Genomic DNA, 26,775 nt, shown 5'->3' on the forward strand with positions numbered 1-26,775 from the left:
CATGTTTCCGACCGAGATCTTCCCTGATTGCTATCAGTGGGCCCTTGGAGCATAGGGCAGACACGTGACACAGTCCTCTGCTACTAGCAGCTGTCAGTCACCAAGCGCAAAGACCCCTGGGGGGCACCAGGACCGGACTGTCCCCGCTCTGTTGGATAACTAACTCTGGATGGACTGCTCTCTGTGCTTCTGTTTTCTAACTTATTATATATAAATGTCGTACACATGCCTTCTAACATGCGAGGAGTCTGCAGTGCTCCTTTTAAGTACTGAAATGTCCCAGTGAAGGGCAGGGCGGACTCATCAGCAGTCTCGAGCGGCTGGTCAGTGTGTTTTCCGGATCGAGCGATGATCTGGAGGTGGGCGCAGCTGCACCTGGTAGTCCAGGGGCAGCGGGGACAAAGCTGGTGTTGCTCCCCCTGCTCCACACCGGCTCTGCCGTCCGGCCCTCCTCCTCTTCCCCCCCCACGTCCCCCCCCCCCCGCCACTTCCTCGGCTACAGAAAAAGGAGAGGGCTCGCGGAGGCTAACAGCCTTTGCATCCCTTCGGGGTCAGCCTTCCCTCCAGCCGAGGGCGGGTACCGATGCCCGGGCGCCCCTCACCCGCCCAGCGCTGGCTCTCAGGGGCAGCGAGGCGCAGCAACTGGCCGCGCGCGGCCGCGGCCCGGCACCAGCAGCTGGGTGGGCGGGGCGAGGGCGGACCCACGCGATTGGTGCGCGGCCTCCCGCCTTAGCCAATGGGCGGCGAGCGCGGCCCGGGGCGGGGCGGACGGCGCGTCTTAAGCCGGGTGACGCGCCTCGCCGCGCCGCGCCGTCCAGCTCCGTCCGCTCGTTGCCGCCGCCGCCTCCTCGGGTCCCTGCTCTCCGCGGAGCCGTCAGGTACGGCCGGGGCTGGGGGCGGGGGCGGAGGGCGGAGGGCGTCGGGCCACGGCTCCCAGCCGCCTCGGGGGGCTCCGGGGGGCGCGCCGGGCCTCAGGCGGCGCGCAGGTCCCGGCTCCCAGAGGTTCGAGCCGGGCGGCCTGGAGCCCTCGCCGGCGCGCGGCTTCGGCGGGCAGAGGCGCAGCGCGCCCCGCGCTCCGGGTAGCGGGCGGGCGAGCGGGCAGGGGAGCCGGGAGGGCCGGGGGGGGGGGGTGGGGGGAACCCGCGGGAGGGAGGCCCGGGGACTCGCGGCCCGGAGAGGCTGTGGATGTGGCGCCGCCGCCTGCCAGATCGGGCGGAGCCGGCCGGCCCCTGGCCCGCGGCCCGCGGGGGCCCAGCCTCCGCCCTCTCCTTCGCCGGGGCGCCCGGCTCGTCCCTCTCAGGCCTCGGGGTTTGCGGAAGGGAGGCGCCGGCTCCGGGCGCAGCTGGCACCCTCGGTCCGCGGTGTCAGCGGGGAAGGTGCTTGCGGGAAACCGGCGGGAGCGATGCCCAGGAGGGGGCGCAGCCGCGGTCACCGGGGTGTTCATCCCCCCCCCTCCCCCGCCGCCACTCCCTCCCCCGGGCCATCCTCCACCCCGCACTGCCCCCCCCTCCGTCCCACATCACTCCCTCCTCCTCCCCGCCTCCTCCTCCACTCCTTCCACCCCCACTCACCACCCCCCCTTTAACCCCACACACTCCCTGCCAAACCCGCCTTTGTCCAGATTCCAGCAGGAAGGGGACGCTAGGTCGTTGGTTAGATGGTGTCCTGGGATTGCAGCCTGGACACCTCCTCCTGCGGGCTAGTTTGCAAAGGTTCCAGAGCAGGAGCACGTTCCGGGTATTCTCAGGGCAACGCCTCGCCTCCTCCCTCCTCCCGTCTCCTGCATCTTCCTCGGTGTGCAGCTTTACCTTCTGGATAAATTAAGGGGTCAGGGGGGAAGAGCTTAGTAACTAATCTCCCATTTCTCTCCTACCAGGGCTTTAAGTAGGTAACGGAGTTCCTTTCCTTTGAGCCCGGGAACTAAACTGTTCGTTAGATTGCAATCCAAAGTCTTTGTCCACTGGACATAAGCACTAGCTTTCTTGGGATTGCCTGAGAGGAAGAAGCAGCTAGCAGAGAAGCTAGTTTGTGACCGTGTAGAGGGAAGTAGAGTCTATTAATAAAAACAACATTTAAATAGCAGCTTATTGTTTTGGGGTTGAAGTTTTTCAGAGTGTTTTTGCTCTCCCCTCAACTTCTCCCCTCCCCCCCAAGTTAAAAAAAAAGTATGCTGCTTGTTTTTGGCAATAAGGACTCACTAAGTAACCCAACTGGCCTTGAGTTTGCCATCTTCCTCCCTCAGTGCTGGTATTACAAGTCTGCACCACACTCATTGTAAGAATTTTAGTGTTAGCTTTTAATTCAAAAGGTTGTACAAGAGGATGTAAGAATTTTTTTTTCTTTTTTTTTTTTTTTGCGCCAGTCCTGGGCCTTGGACTCAGGGCCTGAGCACCTTCCCTGGCTTCTTTTTGCTCAAGGCTAGCACTCTGCCACTTGAGTCACAGCGCCACTTCTGGCCATTTTCTGTATATGTGGTGCTGGGGAATCGAACCCAGGACTTCATGTATACGAGGCAAGCGCTCTTGGGCTATATCCCCAGCCCCGATGTAAGAAATTTTAAGGTGGTATTGTTTTCCTTTTTAATTTTTTTTATTATAAAAGCGGCATATAGGGCTGGGAATGTGGCTTAGTGCTAGAGTGCTTGCCTAGCACACACAAAGCCCTGGGTTCGATTCCATGGCACCACATAAACAGAAAAAGCAGGAATCGGTGCTGTGGCTCAACTGGCAGAGTGTTAGCTTTGAGCAAAAAGAAGCCAGGGACAGTGCTCAGGTCCTGAGTCCAAACCCCAGGAATGGCAAAAAAAAAAAAAAAAGGAACTTAAAAGTCACAAATATAAATATAGAGAGGTTACAGTTACATAAGTTAAAGAGTACATTTCCTTTTAAGATGGTATTCCCCCCCTCCCCGCAAAGAGACTTACTTATATGTCTGCTACATTTTGGGGGAGAACTACCTTTATTACAGATATTGTGTGCGTATTTGATGTACTGTATGGAGTTTTTGAGGATGGGTCCAACCACACATGTAAAAATAGTAATGAATTGGCGGAATTTTGGCATTTTTTGGTGTTGGCTTAGGGCCTGGGTACTGTCCTTGAGCTCTTTTTTTTTTTTTTTTTTTTGGCCAAAGGCCAGAGCTCTGCTACTTGAAGCACAGCTTCACTTCCAACTTTTTGTGGTTATTGAAGATAAGAATCTCACAGACTTTCCTGCTGGGCTGGCTTTGAACCTTGATCATTAGATCTCAGCTTCCTGAGTAACTAGGATTAGAGGTATAAACCCCTGGCACCAGGCTGTAATCCCTTTTCAGTAGTAATTCTTCGATTGTTTGTCATTATGCTTGAGTTGAAATTTAGCCAGAATATTGGTTACGTAAAAAACACTTGTTGGCAACACTTTAAAAAATGAGGCCCATATTTGTGAATGGTTACCTCTAGAAAAGTAAATATTTGACAATAGTAAAAACAAATTTGCTTCTCAAGTTGAATATTTTCAATGGCTTTTGATGACTTTACACAGGTTGTTCTTTTAGAGTAATTGAAAAAAACTAGTATTTAAACACTAGGCCAAACAAACTTTCAAAAGCAGCCTTTGGAACTGTATTATGGGAACAGTTAAAGAGTTGGTTGGGAAATGGAGTAATGGTAGCCTGAAGCACTGTTTCTTCTGTGTAGTACTTAAACATTCACTGCTAAAAGTGCGTAGCTTGTCCTGAGCAATTTGTTCTCATTTCCAGGGCCTGAGTATGCCTCTGATGTGTGTCAAGGGCTTAACACATACTATTTAGACCTTTGAAAGCCATTAGATCTAGCCTGCTGAGTTCTTGATGAAAAGACAAGCTTCAAACAAGATCATGTAGGATGCATCTGAATTAACTCATGCAGATCTCAGCCTCCTGAGTAGCTAGGATTACAAGTGTGAGTCACCAGCTCCCAGCTATTAAGAAAACATAAAACATATATATGTGTATGTATATATGTATGTACGTGTGTGTATTTGACTAGTACTGGGGTTTGAACTCAAGGATTTGTACCTGCTCATTTTGCTTGCTGGTTTGGCACTCTACCACTTGAGTTACGCTTCCCGCCCAGCTTTTCTAGTGGTTATTTTGGAGATGTAGTCTTTCTGCCTAGGCTGGCTTTGAACCCTAATCAATCCTCTGGTACTCAGTATCAAGGATTATAGGCATGAGCCTCTGGCACCTGGCTGAATTTTTTCTTTTAATCCAACTTTTTAAAAATTTTATTTATTTATTTTTTGGCCAGTCCTAGGCCGTGAACTCAGGGCCTGAGCACTGTCCCTGGCTTCTTTTTTGCTCAAGGCTAGCACTCTGCCACTTGAGCCACAGCGCCACTTCTGGCCATTTACTGTATATGTGGTGCTGAGGAATCGAACCCAGGGCCTCATGTATACGAGGCAAGCACTCTTGCCACTAGGCCATATTCCCAGCCCCTTTTAATCCAATTTATAAAAAGAAACCATTGCACTGTTGATTAAAACAAAAACATACTGTAGAAATTGGCTAGTGCCCTTGTGAATTTAAGGATAGAAAGAAGCTAAATGAATGGCCACTTTGTTGCTGGGCTTGCAGCTTTAACACAACTCTTTAATCCTCCATAACACCCTTGAATGACTCTCACCTCATTTTACAAGGAGAAATTGAAGCTCAGAAAGACTGACAAAATCTCCTGGAAATATCCTTTAGAGCCCCAGACAGAATTTAAATCCTGGTCACCAAACTCTTAGTACTTCTACTCCTATGATTTTCCAAACCTGCTTTGCAAAAGTGCATTATTGTTGTTGCCTATTTTATTTTATTTTTTGCCAGTCCTGGGGCTTGGACTCAGGGCCTGAGCACTGTCCCTGGCTTCTTTTTGCTCAAGGCTAGCACTCTGCCACTTGAGCCACAGCGCCACTTCTGGCCTTTTTGTATATATGTGGTGCTGAGGAATTGAACCCAGGGCTTCATGTATACCAAAGTAAGCCCTCTTGCCATTAGGCCATATTCCCAGCTCCATTGTTGGCTATTTTAAAGCACATCTTAATTATGTTCTAATATTTCTCACGTGGTGCCAAGCACAGACACATGTTTATAGGACTTAAGATGTGGTCCTGCATACAGCTTGAGACCTTTCCCAGTTAAATAGCCAGAGTTCATCTTTAAGAATGGGAAGAACTATTACTGATTAATTTACTTTTTCTATTCTGAATGAAAATAAATATAAACTTATTTGTTCTTTTGTAACTACAAATTACTCTCCAATGAAACTGCCTGAATTGGCAGATAAATTGAATTTTCATCTCATTTCAGAATTAAAATGTTGACTTTAAATAGTCTCAAAAGTTCTTTTTCTTGTAGTCTTTTTTTTTTTTTTTTTTTTTTTTTGCCAGTCCTGGGCCTTGGACTCAGGGCCTGAGCACTGTCCCTGGCTTGGCTTCTTTTTTGCTCAAGGCTAGCACTCTGCCACTTGAGCCACAGCGCCACTTCTGGACATTTTCTATATATGTGGTGCTGGGGAATCGAACCCAGGGCCTCATGTATATGAAGCAGGCACTCTTGCCACTAGGCCATATCCCCAGCCCTCTTGTAGTCTTTTTTATTTGCTTTGTTTTTTTTTTGTTTTTTTTTTTTGAGACATGGTCTCACTCTGTAGCCCAGGCTGCCGAGTGCTGATATTACAGAGATCTCCTTCAACCCTCAGTCTCTTTCATCAGCTTGTTAATAGATACTATTTGGAGTTTTTTTTTTCTCCTCAAAGTATCATTTTAAAATGCCATATTGTCTATGTTGGTGCCACTAGTGACATCACAGAGCTACAGACCTTGGTAGCAAAATCATCATGTAGAACAGTTTTCCTGGTTAGACTTTTGTCTAGTTCCAACTTGTGGACCTGATTAGCATAATCAAGACTTTCTTAGTTGTGCGCTGTGCTGGAATTATCCAGAAAGCTCTGTGGAGGATGGGGGCTTTAGCTGTTCCCCGTTCTCAGCACAGAGCTTCTGCTTCAAGAGTCTGCTGCAATTTGTTTTTAATTTTGTTTTTGACAAGTTTATTTGACAAGGTTTGTTATGAAATTTTAAAGTTTAAAATAAAAATGTTGTTTTGATTGTTTAAAAAAAAAGTCTTGGGCTGGGAATGTGGCTTGGGGTAGAATGCTTGCTTAATATTCATGAAGCCCTGGGTTTGATTTCTCAGCGCCACATAAACAAAGAGCCAGAAGTGGTGCTGTGTGGCCCATGTGGTAGAATGATGCTAGCCTTGAGCAAAAGAAGCCAAGAACAGCACTCAGGCCCGGAGTCCCAAGCCCCAGGGCTGGCAAAAAAGTCTTAGGAAAGTAACTTCTCTCTGCCTTTGTTGTAATTACAGGGTTTTCTCAAAGCCTGCTAGTCCCTTCTTTTAGTTTTGTCTGTTGCCTGAATGTACTCCTTATCAGACAACTCAGGCAGACATCCAATTTGTGTTTCTTTTTGATCATAAATGTAACATGGCTATGGTTGAAAATGTGGAAAATAATTATCAGTAGCTATCTCTTTTGTCAGTTTTTTCTTATATGGTTTGTATAGTTGAGTATCCTATGTGTGTATAATTATCCCTGTCCCCAATCCTTCTTCTTTGCTCGTTTATCTTCTCCCTTTCTCTGTTCTCTTTTTTTTTTTTTTTTTGAGACAAGGTCTTGGTATGTAGTCCAGACTAGAATCAGACTTCTGATCTTCCTGCCTCAAATTCTGAGAACTGGAATTAAAGGCCCACACAAAACCACTTATAAGTTTATTTTCTTCATGTAAACATATCCTAAAATATCTTACCATGCCGTTAAAAACTTTTTTAAATGGTTATATGCTATTGTATATATGATTATGTTGAATTGTTCTGGTATTGGTGAACATCTTTTACGTACCAATATTCCTGAACATTTATTTACAATGAAATCAGGGGAGTAATATTATTGGGTTAAGTACAAATACGTCTAAGGCTTTTATAATGGTTACAGCGAGGCTCAGAAAGCTGCCTCAGTCCAGAGTACTGCTGAGTGTTGCTTAGGATTCGAGTATTTTTTTTCTAATTTAATTTTTTTTCTAATTTGCTAGGCAAACAGTAATGTTGCTTTAATTATCTTAGTTAATTTGACGAGTAGAATGTAAAGAATGGGAAAGAATGAAGTCAGTGCCTTAGACTTAGCAGTGGTCTTTGGGCGAAGTTCTACTTAGAACTCGGACATTTTGCTGGCAACAGAGCGATTCCTCTGTGGCTTTTTATTTTTAGTTTCTGGTTGTAAAATACATGCCCCTCTGAGCTAAGATTTGGTGGAAGTTAGGGCCCTCCTCTTTATGAAACACAACCGCTGTGCATTGTATCTTTGGGGAGACTGGACCCCTGAAGAGTATATTCCTGGAGGTCAGGTTACAGATCTGTAGTCCTGTCTGCCAGTGGGAGGAGGGGGCAGGGAGCACCAGTGGCTGCTTTTATTTTGCTTAGTAATTGAAGATTCCAGGACACACTGGATTTTCTGGGTAGAGCCAAGCTGGAAGGGAAGTAAGCCAGGCTCCAAGTACTGTGCTTTGCTAATTTGGCAGCTCAGCTCAAGATGCCGTGAGATCCTGCGTGGTTTGACTTGCCCTTGAGGATGCTCTGTTGGAACACGAATAAACTTGTCCGTTTGCACATTAGTACAGTAAGTCTGCCCGATTTGCCACGTTATTACATAGTTTGGAGCAAGCTAGTCAAAATAGAATACATTAAAAAAATGAACAGACATTTCAGAACCAAAAAGATTTAAATTCCCAGGCGTGTGTTAAATAGCACTCAGTCATCCAGTGCTGCCTCGTCAGTTGTATTGAAATTGTTGTGTGATCTGCTGAGGGCTGGCCGCCCCTTGCCAGTGGTGCCTCCAAAGCCAGGTAAAAGTGAATGGGCTGAAGTCAAGAGAGGAGGTGGAAATGTGAGAAGTATTAAAGGTGTCAGGCCTTCAGAGGAAGTTGGGTGGCATTATGGGAAAAAGGAATCCAGCACCTGCAGTTCAGGACAGCCTGAACTCAGGGCAACTTAGCATGTGTGCATTTTCTTCAAGGGCTGGGTCCTAGCAGATACCAAGGAACTCCTGCACGTGCACGCGCGCACACACACGGAGTGTGCTACGTGACACACTGGTATGTGGTTTTTCAGGGCTAGGAGAAAGGACATCCTGGCAGAGTAGATTATTTGAGAATTGCCTGCTTTTCATCTTTTATGTGTATTTTGTCAGTACAGGCGCTCTGTTGCTGAGCTACTCCTGTTTTCTGTTTGCTCAACTTTTTGATAAAGCTCTTTAAGACTCTTTACAAATACGCAATGTATTTTCCCCTAGGCTTTTTAGTTTTACAATGTGACACACATCTGCCCTTCCTTGTTTGTTTATGATATATTTGGCTGCAGAAGTTTTATATTATGTGGTTAAGTGGCAGGTTGTAACTTTTATAGTTTCTTTGTCTTTGGTGGTAAATTCTTTGCATCTTCCCAAAGCCACTCCCCCCCCCCCATATCTTATCTTTTTTTCTTCTCTTTTTGGGATGATCTTTAGTCTTGTGAAGCCAAATTCTTTCCTAATTGCTTTTTTCCCTCCATAGCAGAGCAGACTCAAATTGCAAAATAGGAAGGAGTTGCGGGTGGAGATGCCACTCCCCCCCTTGGCCGCCCCAGGAACCGCTGACTGGGCTGTCTCCCTGCCTCTGATCTTTTCTTTGCTCTGCTGGAGGCCCAGTCAGCTAGGATCACGCGGGAGTCTGACAGCTGATGCTCCGCACATGCCTAATGAGCACACGGACCCTGGAAAGCTCTAATGCCTTTGCTCTCGTTGGGACAGGTCTGTGGCTTCATACCAGAGGGACGCACAATGTTCTCCAAGCTTGCGCATCTACAGACCGTTGCTGTGCTGCGTCGAGGAATTCATTTTTCAGTGGCTTCTGCCACATCCGTTGCAGCTAAAAAGACAGTGCAAGGCCCTCCGTCCTCAGAGTACATCTTTGAGCGGGAAGCGAAATATGGTGCACACAATTACCATCCTTTACCCGTGGCCTTGGAGAGAGGAAAAGGTATGTTCTGGAAGGTCTCCTCCCACCCAGCAAAAATTAGCTGCTTTTTTATGTTCTCAGTGTCCATCTTCCCAGCTGCATCGAGCATTGTACAGCTAGGGCTCCTTCAGCCTTTCTGGTTGGCTAGGGGAGGGGTCTCAGGTGCTATAGGGTGCTGGTGATCACATGAGCCTCTCCCCAAAATACAGAAAGTACTGTTTTCTTCTGCCCAGCTGTCACTTTTGTTTCTGATTAGCTTTTATAAATTGGTGTAATTTTAGTTAAAGAAAAGTTGTGCTCACGCCTGTAACCCAGATAGTTGGGAGTCGGACATGTTGGTTAGCTCCAAACTGAAAGTTCTGGTAGTGCATGCATGTGTATTCTCAGCTACACAGAAGCAAAGGTGGGAGAATCATGGTCCATGGCTGGCACCAGACAAAAAGCACAAGACCTTTTCTGAAAAGTAAATCAAAAGAGGGCTGCAGGCATGGCTCTGGTGGGAGAGTGCCTGCCTAGCAGGACAAGGCTCCAGATTCAAACTTCAGTACCTCTAGAGGGGACAAGTAGTATGACAGCAGTAGTGAAATGTGTCTTCTGCTCTCACCCACATTTCCTGTGCTGATATTTGAAGCTTTGTTGTGTTCTCTCTGTTCTCCCTGACAGTCTCTATAGTTTATATTGTTTTCTGGGCTGTGAAAGAAGAAACTATAGACATGATATCTCTTCGCACCTAGATGCTTAATGTGCCTTTCCTCTGATAAAGCCCAGGGACTTTTTCTTTTATAACCACATGATTATCCAAATGAGCAAACTAAGAAAACTTCAGATTGTAAGTCACACCCACCTGTCAGATTTAGCTGTTTTTAATACAGAACAATTCCTTATTCTTCTGTCTCTTCCTTCTTTCTTCTTAGCTTATTAAAAACTGTCACCCTTTTTCTTAGCAGCTACATCATTTTACATTTTCACTAGCAAGGTGTGAGATTTCAAAAATTTTCACATCTTAAAAAAAAAATTTTCACATCTTCCCTTAAAAAAATTAAAATCATGGGGCTGGGGATATGGCCTAGTGGCAAGAGTGCTTGCCTGGTATACATGAAGCCCTGGGTTTGATTCCCCAGCACCACATATGCAGAAGTGGCGCTGTGGCTCAAGTGGCAGAGTGCTAGCCTTGAGCAAAAAGAAGCCAGAGACAGTGCTCAGGCCCCGAGTCCAAGCCCCAGGACTGGCAAAATAAAATAAAATAAATAGAAGTACAAATTTGAAAAAAAAAGAATTAAAGTCATGGTAGTGTTTCATGGAAGTTTTGATTTCCGTTTCCCTGATGACTGGCAATGCTGAGCTTGCTACACATTTGTAGATCTGAAGAAGTTCCTATCAAGTTACTTGCCCAATTTGTTTTCTTTCTCTTTTATGTGCTTGCTTTTTTTTTTTTTTTTAAAGTTTTTTTTTCTTTTTTTTTTCCCCAGAGCTGAGGCCGGAACTCGGGGCCTTGTACTCGCCAGGCAGGCGCTCTTCTGCTGAGCTAAATCCCCAGCCCCTGCTTTTTTTTTTTTAAATCAGTACTGGAATTTGAACTCTACCTAATGCTAGGCAAGCGCTCTACTGCCCAGTATACCTCTAGGCCTTTTTTGCACTGGTGGTTTTGAGCTTCTTGCTTCTTGGGATGCACCTGGATTATGCCCTGGATCTCTAATCTGGGCCTCCTGTTGTGGCTGAGATGACAGGTGTGTGGCCACCACTCCTAGCTCCCTTCCCCTGAGATGGAGTCTGGAGGAATTGTTTGCCCACGCTAGCCTGGGGCCACCATCCTCCCAGCCCTTCCAATCTCAGGAGACTGGAGCAAGCGGGCATCCCCACATCTAGCTGTCTGTTGAAAGGGGTCTTGCCAACTCTTCTTCTTAGGTTGGCCTAGAACTGTGATTGTCTTATCTTGCCTCCCAAGTAGCTAGGATTATAGGTGTGAATCACTGGTGCCTGGCTGGACTTTGATGCTTTGGGACATAGGTCCAGAAGTATGATGGCTGGGTCATATAGGGGTTCTATATTTCACTATTTAGAGAATACTTTGGTACTGTAATCACACCCATGTAGATAAGACCTTACATCTTGTCTTATCTTTAATACAGTGTGTTCACCCCTGTACAAATGGAAAAAAAAATTAAGTTCAGTGTTTCTAGGTTTTTAAACTTTTTTTTTTTTTTTGAACCTCCACAGATTCCTGTAAGTGGCTGGACTGGTTTATATTCCCACCAGTGGTGAATAAGAGCCTGTATTCTCCCCCCATCCTGGGCAGCATTTGTTATTTGGTTTTTTTGATGGTGGCCATTCTGACTGGGGGAAGTGGAATCTCAGTGTTGTCTTATTGTTTTTCTCTGAGTTAAGGATGTAGAACTTTTTTTTTTGGCCAGTCCTGGGGCTTGAAGGACTCGGGGCTTGAAGGACTCAGGGCCTGAGCACTGTCCCTGGCTTCTTTTTTTGCTCAAGGCTAGCACGCTGCCTCTTGAGCCACAGCCCCACTTCTGTTTTTTTCTATGTATGTGGTGCTGAGGAATTGAACCCAGGGCTTCACATGTGCAAGGCAAGCACTCTACCACTAGGCTACATTCCCAGCCCTAGAACATTTTTTAAAAAATGTATTTATTGGCCATTTGTACTTCTTCATCTGAAAAGTATTTAGTTCATGTACTCATTTATTGACTACTTTGTTTGGTATTTAATGTTTTTGAATTTTTAAATATACGATCGCTATTAGTTTCCCATGAGATAAATGTGGGCTCTTACAGTCTACTTTTTATGATTGTTCTGTTATGTATCGCTTCTCTGCTTTTAAATTCCAATTTTGGCTTGTAAATGTTAAGATTATCTTTTCAGGGTTTATAGCTTTTTCATGGCATTCTTGTAAACTATTTTGCAGGTAGGCGGATAGGGTATATACTCAGTAATTTCATATAAGCTCCCAGGTGCAGTGACTACGTATGAGGCAGAAATCAGGAGATCGAGGTTCAAGGAATCAGGCAAAATGGTTGCAAAACCCTATCTTAACCAACAAAAAACTGGGTGTGGTAGTACATGCCTGTTATACCAGCTATGTAGGAAGCACAGGCTGGTCGAGGTAAAAAGTGAGACACTATTTGCAAAATAGCAAAAGCAAAAAGGTCTTCAGGGAGTGGCTTATGTAGTACAGCACTTGCCCAGCAAAGCCTAGGGTCTTGAGTTCAAATGTCACTATTTAAAAAAAAAACAAAAAACAGATGAAAACTTGTATATCAGTTTATTATGCTCAAGATAAAGCAAATCTTCCCTATAAAAATAAATGGGACTTTGGACATTGTGTCATACAGTAGCTTTCTTTAAAGTTATTTTCTTTCTCTGTATGTTTTAGGTATCTATGTGTGGGATGTAGAAGGCAGAAAATACTTTGACTTCCTGAGTGCTTATGGTGCTGTCAGCCAAGGGCACTGTCACCCCAAGATTTTGAATGCCCTGAAGACTCAGACAGACAAGCTGACCTTAACGTCTCGGGCCTTCTACAATAATGTACTTGGTGAATACGAGGAGTACATTACTAAACTTTTCAACTACCAGAAAGTGCTTCCTATGAATACAGGTAAAGCATTTGCTCATTGCTAAATAACACCCAAGAAAACAATCTCGTTTTCTGCTGATTAAAACACTGACATCTGAGCATTTTGCCCCACAGGAGTAGAGGCTGGAGAGACTGCCTGCAAACTTGCCCGTCGGTGGGGTTACACTGTGAAGGGCATTCCAAAATACAAGGCAAAGATCATTTTCGCAGGTATGTGAGATTAAACATCAACGGTTAGGATTTTAAACATGCAACATCATTTACTATTTAAATTTACTGGTGAAATATTCCTACTGTGTTTGCTTGCTACTTCATGTTATTTGCAGAATGGCTTTCTATTTTTATGAATAAAAATTGGTGAGGGATTTCCTGTTGGATTTATTTTAAAATACGAGCCTTTCCTCCTCCCTCCCCCCTCCCTCCCAGGGCCTGTGCATGTAGCTGTGGCACTGAGCTACATGTGAGCTATGTATAAGTCTTAATATTGGATGTGCCCTGTGCCAAGTTCTTAGGGGTTGTTGGGAAAAAGTGGCCTGAAGTTGCTCCGTCAGTATTAAGACTAATTTGAATTCTGGGTAAGGAAACTAAACAGTTAACCCAGATGAATTCTGGGTAAGGAGACTGACAGTTAATCCAAATGATATAACCTGACTTTGGGGATTTTTTATACAATGTCCGAATGTAAGTTCTGACATCATAAGCTTTGTTCTTTTAATTTATAAAAACAAAGTATGTATTGATTCATTATTGTACAAGGTCAAATTCATGCTTACAGTCCTTGAAGATCATGAAATATTTGGCTTTGTGAACACATAGAGTTAAATTATAAACTGTGTAACAGAATTTAGAGTTCAGTTGCAGGTGAGAAGCAGCTGATATTTGAGGTGACAGATTCGTGTTTGCAAAGAAGAAATCTTTGTACAGTGCTGTAATGTGGCACTTTAAAATCTTGTGTCTTAGTTATAGGACAATGTACCTGTCTCTTGTGAACAAAAGTGGTATTTCTGGTGATTTTCATTCTTACAGACTGTGTCCAGTCTCTTTCATATTAGCAAAGGGTGCAAAGATGTTTTCCCCCGAGTATTGAAAGCAGCTGGTGAGTCAGTGGGGTGGAGAGACAGATGAAGACTGCCCCAACTGTAAGTCCCCTATCCCCCAGGCGGAGCTATGGAGGAGACACGAGAGGCTAGGTGGAGGAGAGCAGGCAGGGTCCTTGGCTCATCAGTGTTGTTTTCCTAAACAAGCCTGGCCAAGATCATCATACTCTGGAGGAGTCGGATCTGGTGTGACTCACGGCTGAGGGATGCAGTGAGAGGCTTTTGTAAGAACAGTACGTGGAGATGCCAGGAAGCTAAAAGTACAGCAATCCAGCACAGAATTAATTGCTGGCAGAGGAGGTGGGATATGGAAAAGCATTCTTAAGTGTGGCCAGAGCCCAACCTCCCTCCTGTTCTGCATGGTTCTTTTCTTTTCAAATTTAACCTCATCTGAAGTTACCCAGTTCAGTTACTTTGCTGGTTGTTTTTAAGGTGTGTGTTCCCTATGGGAAAAATGCCCTGAAGGCAGGCAATTTGCCTGACACTTAGAAGGCCCCCAGTCACGGTTATTAAATGGGTTAAAAAAAAATGAAGAAAGGCAGGGTGTCTGTCATGTAGCACTAGCCAGTGTTTCAGCCTTGTCTCGGCAGTGGTTGGATTATTAAATCAAGAGAGATGGGCTGGGGATGTGGCTTAGTGGTAGAGTGCTTGCTTGCCTAGTATGCAGGAAGCCCTGGGCTCAATTCCTCAGCACCACATACACAGAAAAAGCTGAAAGTGGTGCTGTGGCTCAAGTTGCAGAGTGCTAGCCTTGAGCAAAAAGAAGCCAGGGACAGTGTCCAAGTCTCAGGATTGGCAAACAAACAAAGATATATATGAGGCAAAATGTAAAATGTTTGGATTACCTGATTGGGGACCATAGCTCTGAAGGAAATGAAAATGTATTCTGGCCAGTGCTTGTGTCTCACACCTGTAATTCTAGTACTCAGGAGGCTATGATCTGGAAAAATCTCTGAAGCTAGTCCAGACAAGAAACAACTAACAGAAGGCCAGGCTGGAGGCATAGCTCAGGCCAAGCAAGCCAGTGGTGCAAGTTCAAGGCCCAGAGTTCAACTGCTAGTACTGGAAAGAAAAAGAAAAGACAGAAAAAGTATTCTATAGAGTACTTACCTTTCAGTGTTAGGTTTTAAAAAGACAAACTTGTAATTCTTAATGAATGATACCCTTTTTCTCCTCTCAGTTTCGTAAATGCCCCTCCTCTACCTTCAGAACATGTGTTGAACATCTCAAGTGCTAGGGTTTAGTTACGGGGGTTGGGATGAGTCTAGGAAAGTATTTCTAGGCCTCTGGCTGTCCAGGGGCCTGAGAGGGCCTGAAATGGCCACAGCACCACCATACCTAGTGTCAGATTAACTGTGGTGTTTATTATCAAATTTTGTCTTAATGATTTAAAACTCCTTGGGGGTTCTTTAAAGCAAACCCTTTCTTTTATTTTCTTGTTGATTGTGGGGCTTTAACTCGGGGCCTGGGCACTGTCTCTGCCCTGAGCCTCTTTGTGCTCAAGGCTAGTACTATACCACTTGAGACACAGCACCACTTCTGGTTTTTGAGTGGTTAATTGGAGATTAAAGTCTCATGGGGACTTTTTTGCCCAGGCTGGCTTTGAACCATGATCCTCAGATCTCAGCCTCCTGAGTAGCTAGGATTATAGGCGTGAGCCTCTGGTGCCTGGCTAAATCAAACCTTGGATGTCTTAGTCAAACTGTGTGTGTGTGTGTGTGTGTGTGTGTGTGTGTGTGTGTGTGTGTGTGTGTGTGTATGACATTGGTAGGTTTCTTTGGGATAATCACTGCTCGTTTCTCTTTTCTAGCTGGAAACTTTTGGGGTAGAACATTGTCTGCCATCTCCAGTTCTACAGATCCAACCAGTTACGATGGGTTTGGACCCTTCATGCCAGGTTTTGAAATAATCCCGTACAATGATCTTCCTGCACTGGAGGTACTTCAGTAGAGTGATGGTGCTTAGCACATAGTAAATAGAAATTATTTTGCAGGGCTGGGGATATGGCCTAGTGGCAAGAGTGCCTGCCTCATATACATGAGGCCCTGGGTTCGATTCCCCAGCACCACATATACAGAAAACGGCCAGAAGTGGCGCTGTGGCTCAAGTGGCAGAGTGCTAGCCTTGAGCAAAAAGAAGCCTGGGACAGTGCTCAGGCCCAGAGTCCAAGCCCCAGGACTGGCCAAAAAAAAAAAAAGAAATTATTTTGCATTAGTTATGTTCTGTGAACATGTTAACACGAAAAATAACACTCCAGATGGCTAGGGACATGGATGAGTTGGTAGAGTGCTTGCCTAGCATGCTCGAGGCCCTATGGCCAACACCCAGTACTGCAAGACAGACTGATAAAACACATTATATGATTTTGAAAATGAACTTGCGCTAAGCCGACATTTCAGCTTTGTCTTAGTAATGGTTGGTTTGTTTCCAACACAGGGAAAACTATGACTAATCCCTGTACCCGGCCAACCCTATCAGAGTCGTGTCTTTCACAATAACTTGGCTGTCTTCCTGTTTTGTAAAATTAAAAAAATGGAGTACCTTTTGGAGTAAAATGATAAAATGGAGTACTTTATTCAGTGATAGCAGGGGTACAACACAGGGCCTTTGGTGTGTTAGGTATGTGCCCTACTGTTGATTTACATCTCCAGACCCAAATGGAGTACTTTTGTTAAAAAGTCTTAATATGGCTATAGCAGGCCATTTACGTTAGGTTTTATCTATCATTTATTTATATAGTAGGAAAATGTAGGGATGTTGTAATTTAATGAGTCAAATTGTAAATTCAATGTCAGTGAGAAATATTAATGTTTGTGAGATGAAATACAAATCAGTACAAAGCCTAACTTCTTATTTTTAGAAGAAAATATGTAGCATATGATTTCACATTTCCAAATATGGGAGAATGGAAGTTATTACAATTGATTCCTTCTTGTTTTGTAGAAAGCGCTTCAGGATCCAAACGTGGCTGCCTTCATGGTGGAACCAATTCAGGGTGAAGCTGGCGTGGTTGTTCCGGATCCGGGCTACCTCGTGGGAGTGCGGGAACTCTGCACCAGGCACCAGGTGCTTTGTGGGGCTGGCTGGCTGCCTTCTTTCTGCGGACAGGACCTTAGGTGCAAAGACTACACCTTCTGTCCGCTAGGGGGCGATGTCACCCCATGCTTCAGAACCTGGACCAGGAAGCTAACTTCTCCCTCTGGCTGCAGACCTTCCTTCCTTGCTTTCCTGGGAGCCTTGAGCTCCTCATCCCTCTTGAGCAGCACCCTCCCCCCCACACTTCCCCTTCTCCCACCAAAGCTATTACTATGAATTTTGTTTGCCCTTGACAGTCCAGAAAGAATCGGGTAAATCTGAAAAGAGAATGTTTTTTATTCCCCCAGAGTGTAATTGTAAGGCAGAAAAGCCCTTCAAACTCCTCACGTTTGCACAGGTGTTTTTTCCACCCTTTAGAGCTATGTCACACGGGCCCTTGGGGGGGGGGGGAATAAAGGTGTCTACGGATTTTAATAGGACACCTTTGAAATTGTGTGGGGAGTTAAAATGTTTGCATAGACTGGAGGTCATGTCAGCATTCCACATTTGCCCGAAGAAGGAAGTGAAATGATGGTCCCCCAGGAAACGAGTGGCAGTTGATGTTGTGTTGCTTCCCAATAGGCCCTGTTCATTGCTGATGAGGTGCAGACGGGATTGTGCAGGACAGGAAGATGGCTGGCTGTTGACCATGAGAACGTCAGACCTGACATAGTTCTTCTCGGAAAGGCGCTCTCTGGCGGGTTATACCCCGTAAGTCTTGTGTCTGGCCTCTCCTTCCCCTATTCTCCTGAAATAGCCATCTAAGATATTTTTATATCAGCAGCGGCTATCACTGGGGGGGGGGGGAGGGAGTAGCAAACAATAAGTAAGTACTTATAGCCACTGATTGTGACAGTAATGCCTTTTGAGTGGTTTTCTTTTACCAAGTGGAGTGTTGGCCACTGAATTCCATACTAGAAATATTTAAGGGTTTCATTGCATGACCCACATAGTTAATGTTGACTGAGAATGGGGTGTGTGGCATGTGGTTGGATGGGAGCATCTGGCCTTAGAGGTACCCCTGTTTCTACCTTTCCTTTCATTCAGTGCTCAGAGCCATTGCTCTACTACTTGTTTGACTGAGGCGCTTAGAGTATTGTAGTTCTTTTCTTGGCCTTGCTTTCCAAAGCCCTAACTGGCACTGGTTGGAAGGGCACTTCAAGGTCATTTCTGCTAAGTAGACTGTCTTGCTGAGGTGAATGCACAACTCTGTTTTCTGAGCAGTTAGACAAAGCTTACCTTTATGTGGTAAAGTATACCCTTGCAAAAACAGCTTTTCTCCCTAAGTTTCAAAACTGCTTTGTATTTCTCAGGTTCTTAATGGCACTTTGGGGGATAGGCGTAATCTCTTGCTTGTTGACATTTTTGCTGGGAATGTATTGTCTACTTCATGTAAATACTTGTGTTGCTGGTCTGAGAAATGACTGGGAGAACCGGCTGTCTTGCAGGTGTCTGCGGTGCTGTGTGATGACGAGATAATGCTGACCATTAAACCAGGGGAACACGGCTCCACCTACGGTGGCAACCCGCTGGGCTGCCGGGTGGCCATCGCGGCCCTGGAGGTAAACACTGCTGTGGCCGACAGGATCTCCTTTGAGCAGTGGTGCCTGAGTTTTCATGTGGGCCCAGGGTGTAAGGAGAAATTTATTAACGATGCCAAGTATTGCCACGCACCGATGGCTCATGCCTGTAATCCTAGGTACTTAGGAGGCTGAGATCTGAGGGTCAGGGTTTGAAGCCAGCCTGGGGATACAAATCCCAGAGACTGTTACTCCAGTTAACCAGCAAGAAGCCAGAAGTAGAGGTGTGGCTTCTGTGGTAGAGTGTCATCCTTGAGGAACAAAACTGAGAGAACTTGAGCCCCTATAGCTAAAGCCCCTGTACTGGAACGTGATATACAGAGGAAAGAGATGAGTAGCAAGGCAGTCTAAAAAAGCTTTACAGGTGCCTTCCTAACTGATGGAGGTTTCCTTTGAGACTTTGGGGTCCAAGGCCCTAGCTGGTCCTGGTAGCACTCACACACTGTAACCCACCTACTAAGCCTCTCTGGCTTAGCAGCCAGCCTTCTAAGGAGTTTAAGGGCTGGAGGTATAGCTCAGTGTTCCCATGAAGTTAAGGACGTTAAGCTACCATGGCTGTTGGTGTGATTATCTATTTCCAGTGTGTATAGGACCTCCAAGGAACAATCCGAACGTCTTAATGTGTGTGTAATGTTTCTTTACACGTAGGTTTTGGAAGAGGAGAACCTTGCTGCAAACGCAGACAAAATGGGGACTCTGCTGAGAAATGAGCTCCAGAAGCTGCCCTCAGACATCGTAACCACCGTGAGAGGAAAGGGGTTGTTGAACGCCATTGTTATCAGAGAAACCAAAGGTACGTGGAGCTGCTTGTTAGTCCAGGCTAGTTTTTAAGGAAGTGGAGGTGGGGATGAGGTCCCTTGGTCCTCTGTAACCATCAACCAGGCTGTTGGCCTATGGGTCAAGTCTGTGGGGCAGAGTATCTGATTTATAAGTGTAATAGAGTCCCACACGAAGGCCCATTTGGCTAATATTCCTCTGAGACATTGAGAGGCAGGCCTTGGAGTTACTTCCTATTAGGTAGGCTGGAACACAGTCCGTGGGGTCATCCTCTGGGCCGTTCTTCTTCCCCTGAGTGCCTTGCACCTGGAAGGCTGTGGAGGCCCTAGCAGGGACGAAGGCACTGGTGGTAATGGCGGTAATAATGGTAGCTCTCACTCAATGCCAGGCAGGTGTTCCCCTGCACTGTGTATCACCCCCAAGGGTTCCTTGCCGGGGTTCTTCCTTTGAAAGTAGCGATTCAGCGGTGGTTGCACTTCAGATCACCCCCGGAGCTTTTGAAAAGGGCAAGAGCCTGGCCTTACCCCAGAGGCTCTGGTTTGATGGTGATTCTGCCGCGTAGCTGGGCTGGGAACCATCCCTGTGAACTCTGAGAGTCTAGCTGTCACGCCTAGAGACACAGCCGCCCGTGGGACGTGTTGTGATCACTCACTTTGGATATTGCTCATTTTCTGGACCATTCTCAAGTTCCTGTGCATTAGTTCCTTGTGTAATTATGATTAATTGTCCTTAAATAGAAAGTCTGTAATATTCCAAATCTGAAACTTTGATCACCAACATAATGCCAGAGGTGGGGAACCCTGTACTTCACGCAGTAAGTTATAGTCAAATAAAATATTGTGCAAAATTATCTTCATTACTGTTTCAGATAAGGGACACTCAGCCTCTAACATGGCAGCCTTAGCACATGTTTTTTTCTTGGTATTTTTCTTTTATGAAAAACCAATAACAGCTGGACACTAGTGGCTCATGCCTGTAGCTGTAGCTACTCAGGAGCCTGAGACCCAGGGATCACAGTTCAAACCCACCGGGGTAGACAAATATTAGAGACTTTTTTGTCAGTCATGGGGCTAGAACTCAGGACCTGGGCCCTGTCCTTGAGCTTTTTTACTTAAGGCTAGCGCTCTACCACTTTGAACCACAGAACCACTTTTGGTTTCCTGGTGGTTAATCGGAGACAAGAGTCTCGGACTTTCCTGCCTAGACTGGCTTTGAATCATGATCCTCAGCTTTCAGCTTCCTTCTTGAGTAGCTAGGATTACAGGTGTGAACCACCCTGGCGTCACAGAGAGTCTTATCTCGAATTAACCAGCAAAAAGCCAGAAGTGGAGGCATAGCTCAAGTGTCGAGTATGAGTCTTGAGTGCAAAAGCCAAGTAAGAGCATGAGACTCTGTGTTCAAGCTCCAGTATGAGCGTGGAAGAAAAGAAGAAAAGAAATCTGGGTGCTGGTGGCTCACCTGTAATCCTAGCAACTAAGTAGGAGGCCGAGATCTGAGGATCACAGGTCAAAGCCAGCCCAGGCAGGAAAGTCTTTGAAACTCTTAATCTCCAGTTCATCACCAGAAGACTGGAAGTGGTGCTGTTGGCTCCAAGTGGTAGAGCATTACTAGCCTTGAGCGAAAAATCTCAGGGGCAGCGCCTACACCGTGAGTTCAAGCGCCATGACTGACAAAACAACAACAACAAAACAAAACAGACACACATCTGTCTAGTTCTGTAGTTCTGTGAGTACCAGAAAACCAGGAGTAACTTAACTTTTAAGAATTACAGCAAGGCTGTCCCCAGCAGCTCAGTGCTTCCTTTCTCGAACAGGTGGTGGGGATTCTCTTTTTGGGGCTGTCCATGTTCACCCATCATAACCCTTGGCCTTCCCGTGCCGCCCTTTTGCTCTCCGTAGATTACAATGCGTGGGAGGTGTGTCTCCGGCTCCGCAACAATGGGCTCCTGGCCAAGCCCACGCACGGGGACATCATCCGGCTGGCTCCTCCGCTGGTGATCACGGAGGATGAGGTCCGAGAGGCGGTGGAGATCATTAACAAGACCATCCTGTCTTTCTGAGGCCCTGCCCGGGACGCCACGCTCAGCCTGGGCGCCTTCCATTCCACGTGTCTTCAGAACTTTTTTTTTGTTGAGCACATACATAGTTTTAGTGGCTGCGCGGCGGGGTGACTGTCCCGTGCCCGAGAAGGAATGCCTCTCCAGCGCGGGCTTGTGGTGGACTTCCCAGGGTGAATGGCATCTGTCTGTGCGTATCGAAACGGCCTTCAAATCAAGTCCTCTGTGCGATTTAGACACTTTTTCTTATTATAATTTCTTTGCTGGTGTAAATGTTTTATATTTGAAAAAACTTACTAGAAAAAATCACATAAGAGATTTGCCTCATTTTATAAAGTTGAAGACTTGCTTCACTTTCTAACGCTGAGCCATAGTAATCACTGGATATCTGGTGACTAACGGCTCCGCATGTAAGATGCTAGTTTTAAAGAGTGAACTTTATATTGGCCAACACCAAGAGTGTATTGTATTGATGTCATTATTTTGAATTAAAAACATTTCTAAGTTATAGATGCTCCATTATAATCTATTAAAAAGTTTATTTCCACTACTTCTTTAAATTTATAATGAAGCTTATGTAAAATGAGTGTTTTGTGATCGGTGTTCTGTCAGGTGGTCCTGCCTGGTACCCCGAGTTTTTAAGCTCCTTGAACCCATTTTCCCCTTGCTTTTTTTTCTGGCACTTTCATTTGGTGATCTAGGGGAAAAATGGAGTAGAAAATCCTGAAGACAAGTCTCTAACACTTTGCTTCAAAGTGGCTGGCTTTTTTCTTGCACATATTTATCATTACTTTAAAATTATCTTTACGTGATACTTTACAACTTTTCTGTCCTTCCTTCCCCCCATATTAAAAAATAGCATCATTTATCTGATTTTCTTTATAAAAAAAATTTGAACAGCATTTTGTATTTCCATGTTAGTAATTCTAAGTGTTTCTCATTCTCAAATGATGGCAGTGTTGGCCACACTGGAAGCCAGCACGTGTGGCTGTATTGTAAGTTCATCCCATTGCAGAACCTTTGGGCTTATTTCAAGGATTTCACTTTAAATAAAGCTGTGACTGCTTCCTATTATAACATAATGGTATGAGTGTTTTCTTTGTTTCTTTCATTTTTATTAACACTTTATATATATATATTTCTTGGTGTGTTTTTGTGGAGTAAATTCCTTTAGAAAGGGCTTGCTGTTCAGAACAAATGAACTGTGGAATCGACTGGTGTCTCGTTCCCCACTCACGCAGATTTGGACAGTTCTGGAGGAGGTGACTGTGGGTTGCACCCAGGCCGGATCATTTCCCAGCTCCCCAGGGGTCCCCAGCAGTCCAGATAGAGAACCTCTGCGCTTAGGGATCTTATGCAGGTTCGCGATCACCCGTGTGTGTGTGTGTGTGTGTGTGTGTGTGTGTGTGTGTGTGTGTGTTCATTCCGGGCTTCCTCATTTGTGCAGGCTCATGGAGGCTGCCCGAGGGCCCAAGATCATGCGCTCGGTCATTTGCATTCTTCAGAGAAGGCGGGATGAGGGGAGGAAGGAGGCTTCCATTAAAGCTTGCAAGGCTTTAATGTGTGGGGCGTGGGGAAGTAGGGCAGCCTAGAGCCATCCAGAGGAGGGAGCACCTCAGAGCCAGGAGGTCAGGAAGGGTGGGAGGCCATGGGAAGGCTAGGGAAGGGAGGGAAGTACGGAAGGGGCGGGGCCTGCTGCTGCACTTCCGTAGCCTTCCAAATGGACCTTGCTGTGGACTGTTAGGGCTGTTGTGTCGTGTTCCTCATCTGTGAGGAGGCTGGATGCTGCCTATCCGGGCACTGACAAGGATTGAAGGAGGAGGTAAAAGCCCCTGGCACTCTACTGTGGATGTTTTAAAAGAGCTGCTTTAGATAAGAAAATAAATTGTATTCTGAGCCAATTAAAAACCATGACCCGGAACACATGGACACAGGTTATCCTAAATGACGTGTTCCACTGTGGAAGAGGCTGCGTGAAGTTTATAGCAGTTAAGTGTGAGGTTTGCACTCTCCTCCATGGGGCATTCCTCGAAGGATAGACACTAAAGGTAGGGACACTTGGAGGTTTAGATTTGTGCATCACAATGCTGCCTGTGCATTAAGAGTCATTAAGCTTACTTGCTTAAAAAAGTAACATGTCCAGGCTCAACCCAAGGGTTGTCTAGGAATGGATGTTTGGAGTCTGGATATTAAACATTCCTTCGGGAAGCCCAGCATCAGAGGCTCGCACTTGTAATCCTAGGTACCCAGGAGACAGATGTGAGGATCACGGTTTAAAGCCAGCCAGCTAGGAAAGTCCATGAGACTCTTACCTCCAAACAAAACCACTCCTGGAAGTGGTGCTGTGGCTCAAGTGCTAGAGCACCAAGCCTTGAGCAAAAAGACAAGGAATAGTGGCTAGGCCCCGAGTTCAGGTCCCAGTACCTGTACACACACACACACACACACACACACACACACACACGAAAGTAGGTATGCAAACAACACAAAGCTGCAGCACTTCCTTGGGGAAAGTATTGGGTGGGTGTGCAGGAATCTGGCTTAGGGTCTGCTTCTGCACGAGCTACTTTTGCTGAAGAGCATTGGCAGCTTAAATTGGGCTCATGAATTAACTAAAAGCAGGAGAAAGGCTTGGTATTCCTTTCTCTATTTTGTCTATGTCTTTACACGATTCTCTATTCTCTTGGCAATCACTTTACAATTACCTTGAGTCCAACAAAGACAGGACTGACTGGCAATATCTTTATGGTAAGGGATCAAAACTACCCCTGTAGCACAACCATCTCCTCTCAATAGACTGCCTTCTGGGTAACCAGGCCTCAAGGGATGGAGCAATAACATCCCTGTTCTGGAAAACAACCAGGCTTTCCTTAGACCACTCATTTGCATGATTCTCTACTTAAATGCAGAGCTCATGTCTCTCCTCAAAACGGCTAATACTTGTCTTGGCCTCTCCCTACATACACCAAGGAAGCAGATCATCTTCCTCTGCCATTCACCATGTCTCTGTTTAGCATACAGGGGGAAGTGGCTGTCAAGCTCTTTGAAGTTCAGGCCTAGGGTCTGAAACCTCTGCTTCCATTTCTGCCTGGGGAATCCTCGCCCCACAGGTAAACGAACCGAGGCCCAGAGGCCGCTAGAAGGCGCAGGGCCGGGCTGGACGGCAGGGGGCGCTGCGGGCAAAGCGATGTTTCCAGCGGGGCCCGAGCACGGTGCGGGGCTGGGGCAGGAAGGACGTCCGCGTGGCGGCCTGGCTGGGGCTGGCGCGGCCGCCGCCTCCCTCCGGGTGGGTGGCATGCTTGCACGGAGAGGACTTGGTCCTTGTGCTGCGGTGATTGCGGACCATCCGGAAATTGCAGCTGTGCGCTGGGCCCCTGGCGGGGACGGGCCTGGACGGGCGGGGATGCCCTGCGTGCCCCCTGGATGAGCCCTCCATGCGTGGCGGGAGGGCTGCGGCCCGGGAACTGCCGGAGTGCCACCACACCGGGGTGGGTGACCTGTGCTTGTCCTGATGGTCTGCCGGTGGTGGTGGGGGGAGGGGGCTGGGCCCACCTTCGTCGGTGTGGCCCTGCTGACCATTGGCTACCAGTCACTGAGTTGGGTGACTTCAGGCAGGTCCCCGCGGGCTGGGCACACGCAGTCACGGGGTAGGAGCTGTGGGCGGATCTGGGGCTAGGTCTCCTGGCCTCTGTCCGCACAGGCCTGGCTCTCCTCCTCCCGGGCCCGGGAGGGCACCTCCTCTCCCCGAAGGCTTAATGACCGCTTCCGGGGAGAAGGCCCGCCCCACCGGGGCTGTTTCCTCCAAGGCCAGGGTGCCATCTTCTGGGTGGGCATTTTCTGAACACCTTCGGCACCTTCAGCCCTGACCCATACTTAGGACTTTGTGTGTGTGTGGGGGGGGGGTGGGGGGAATCTAGAAGAGTGGTGTGACCTCCCGCCCCCCAGCTTGGAGCAGAAGCAAGGTGCTGTGTCTGTCTCCTGAAGGTAGGCGCTTGCTGTCTTGCTTGGATAGAGAGGAAGCTAAGCCTTGCACAAGCCAAGCCCCCTCTGGGGTCTCCGTCTCCTCATTTTGGAACTGGGGCAGCAGGTGGAGCTCAGAGCGATATCAGATCCTCAGTCCTGCCTGCTGGGTCCTCCGGCCTCCACCCCCCCGCCCCCCAGGACTCACTCCTCAGCCTCCAGGGCCGCCTGAGGCATGGCACCCAAAGGGGGGGGCTCTGCCCTGCCCTGCCCTACCCCGACAGCAGGTCCTAGGGGCTGGGGAGCACTGGGAATTGAAGGGAAGCAATAATAACCCCCACTCCCCGCCCCACTGGGAAAGGAGGTCCCAGGTCCCATGGGGCTATGTTGGAAACCAAATTTTGGTAGCTTTTCTTTGGGGGTGGGGAGGGGAAGGGAGGTGGATGAGGTAGGCCTGGGATTTGAACTCTGGCCTCACGCTTCCATGGTTGGGACTTCACACCTCCAGCCTTATTTTGCATTAGCTTTAAGTAAAAAAAAAAGAAAAAATTATTTTCCTTGTGCCATACTAGGGCTTGAACTCAGAGCTTGGGTGCTGTCCCTTAGCATTTTTTTTTTCTGCTCAAGGCCGTCGGTCTATCACTTGAATCATACACCTCCACTCCTGGCTTTGTGCTGGTCAGTCAGGGTTAGGAGTCTGGGATTTGTCTGCCTAGGCTGGTACAACCCTCAGTCTTCAGAGCTCGGCCTCCTGAGTAGCTAGGACTACAGGCGTGAGCCCCGGCTACCTGGCTTCACCGTTCATTTTTGAGCTAGGATTTTGCTTTCCACCTGAGCCGCAATTTGCCTGCTTTAGGATTTTCATCATCGCTGGGATGATAGGCACATACGACTGTATTCAGCTTCCCTCTTTGGAGATGGAGTCTGTCAGACTGCTCTGCCCAGAATGGCCTGGGACTGTGATCCTCCCAATCTCAGATGACCTTGTAGCTTTTTGGGGTGCCCGGCTGTGGACTGAGAGGCGGGGGGTGTCTTGCTAACTTTTCTGCGTAGGCTGGCCTTGATCTCAGCCTCCTGAGTGGGATCACAGGAGTAAGCCAGAGGGTGAGATTGTGGGTGGGACCCCCGAGCGGATGCTCCCTTGAAGGACCCTTCTTCCTGGGGAAGGGGGCACCCGGGGGCCGATCCCAGCTTCCCCTGGCCAAGGCTTGGGCGGGGCTGCCGGTGCCCTGTCCAGGGCCATGGCCTTCCCACGCGTTTCAACCGATGAAGGGAACCACGGCAGCAGTTACCCACCCCGGCCTCCCCTCCCCGGACGCAGCCCCTGAGCTGGAGGGAGGTCTCCCCGCCCCCCCCCCGGCTGGCTCCTTATGGGAGTCAGGCCTTCCCACCCCTGCCCTCTCCACGCTGCTGTCTGAGATGGGCCCTTGGTGCTGAAGGCTGCTGCTGCTCGGGCTCTGAGAAGCTCCCAGACTGCCTGAGGGCTGACCTTTGACCCGGCTGTGGCTGGGTCCGGGTGAGGGAGAGTCTCTAAAGTGCAGACAGATGGGAACATGAAGACAGGCCCTGGGATTTCTGGGAAAGAGACTCC

The 26,775-nt window shown here is 47.2% G+C and overlaps 1 protein-coding gene across 1 annotated transcript; it reads left to right on the forward strand.

The window, feature by feature from the left end:
- Window positions 1–816: 816 nt before the first annotated feature.
- Window positions 817–22,295, forward strand: Oat (ornithine aminotransferase). The gene is made up of 10 exons (XM_048338068.1): window positions 817–878; window positions 8,843–9,071; window positions 12,436–12,660; window positions 12,754–12,849; window positions 15,547–15,674; window positions 16,680–16,802; window positions 17,394–17,522; window positions 18,260–18,373; window positions 19,040–19,184; window positions 21,067–22,295. Exons 2-10 carry the CDS (start codon window positions 8,873–8,875, stop codon window positions 21,225–21,227), a joined length of 1,320 nt encoding a protein of 439 aa, XP_048194025.1. The 5' UTR covers window positions 817–878; window positions 8,843–8,872; the 3' UTR covers window positions 21,228–22,295.
- Window positions 22,296–26,775: the final 4,480 nt, after the last annotated feature.

Source organism: Perognathus longimembris, chromosome 2 (assembly GCF_023159225.1).
Source record: "Perognathus longimembris pacificus isolate PPM17 chromosome 2, ASM2315922v1, whole genome shotgun sequence".
Lineage (NCBI taxonomy): Eukaryota > Metazoa > Chordata > Mammalia > Rodentia > Heteromyidae > Perognathus > Perognathus longimembris.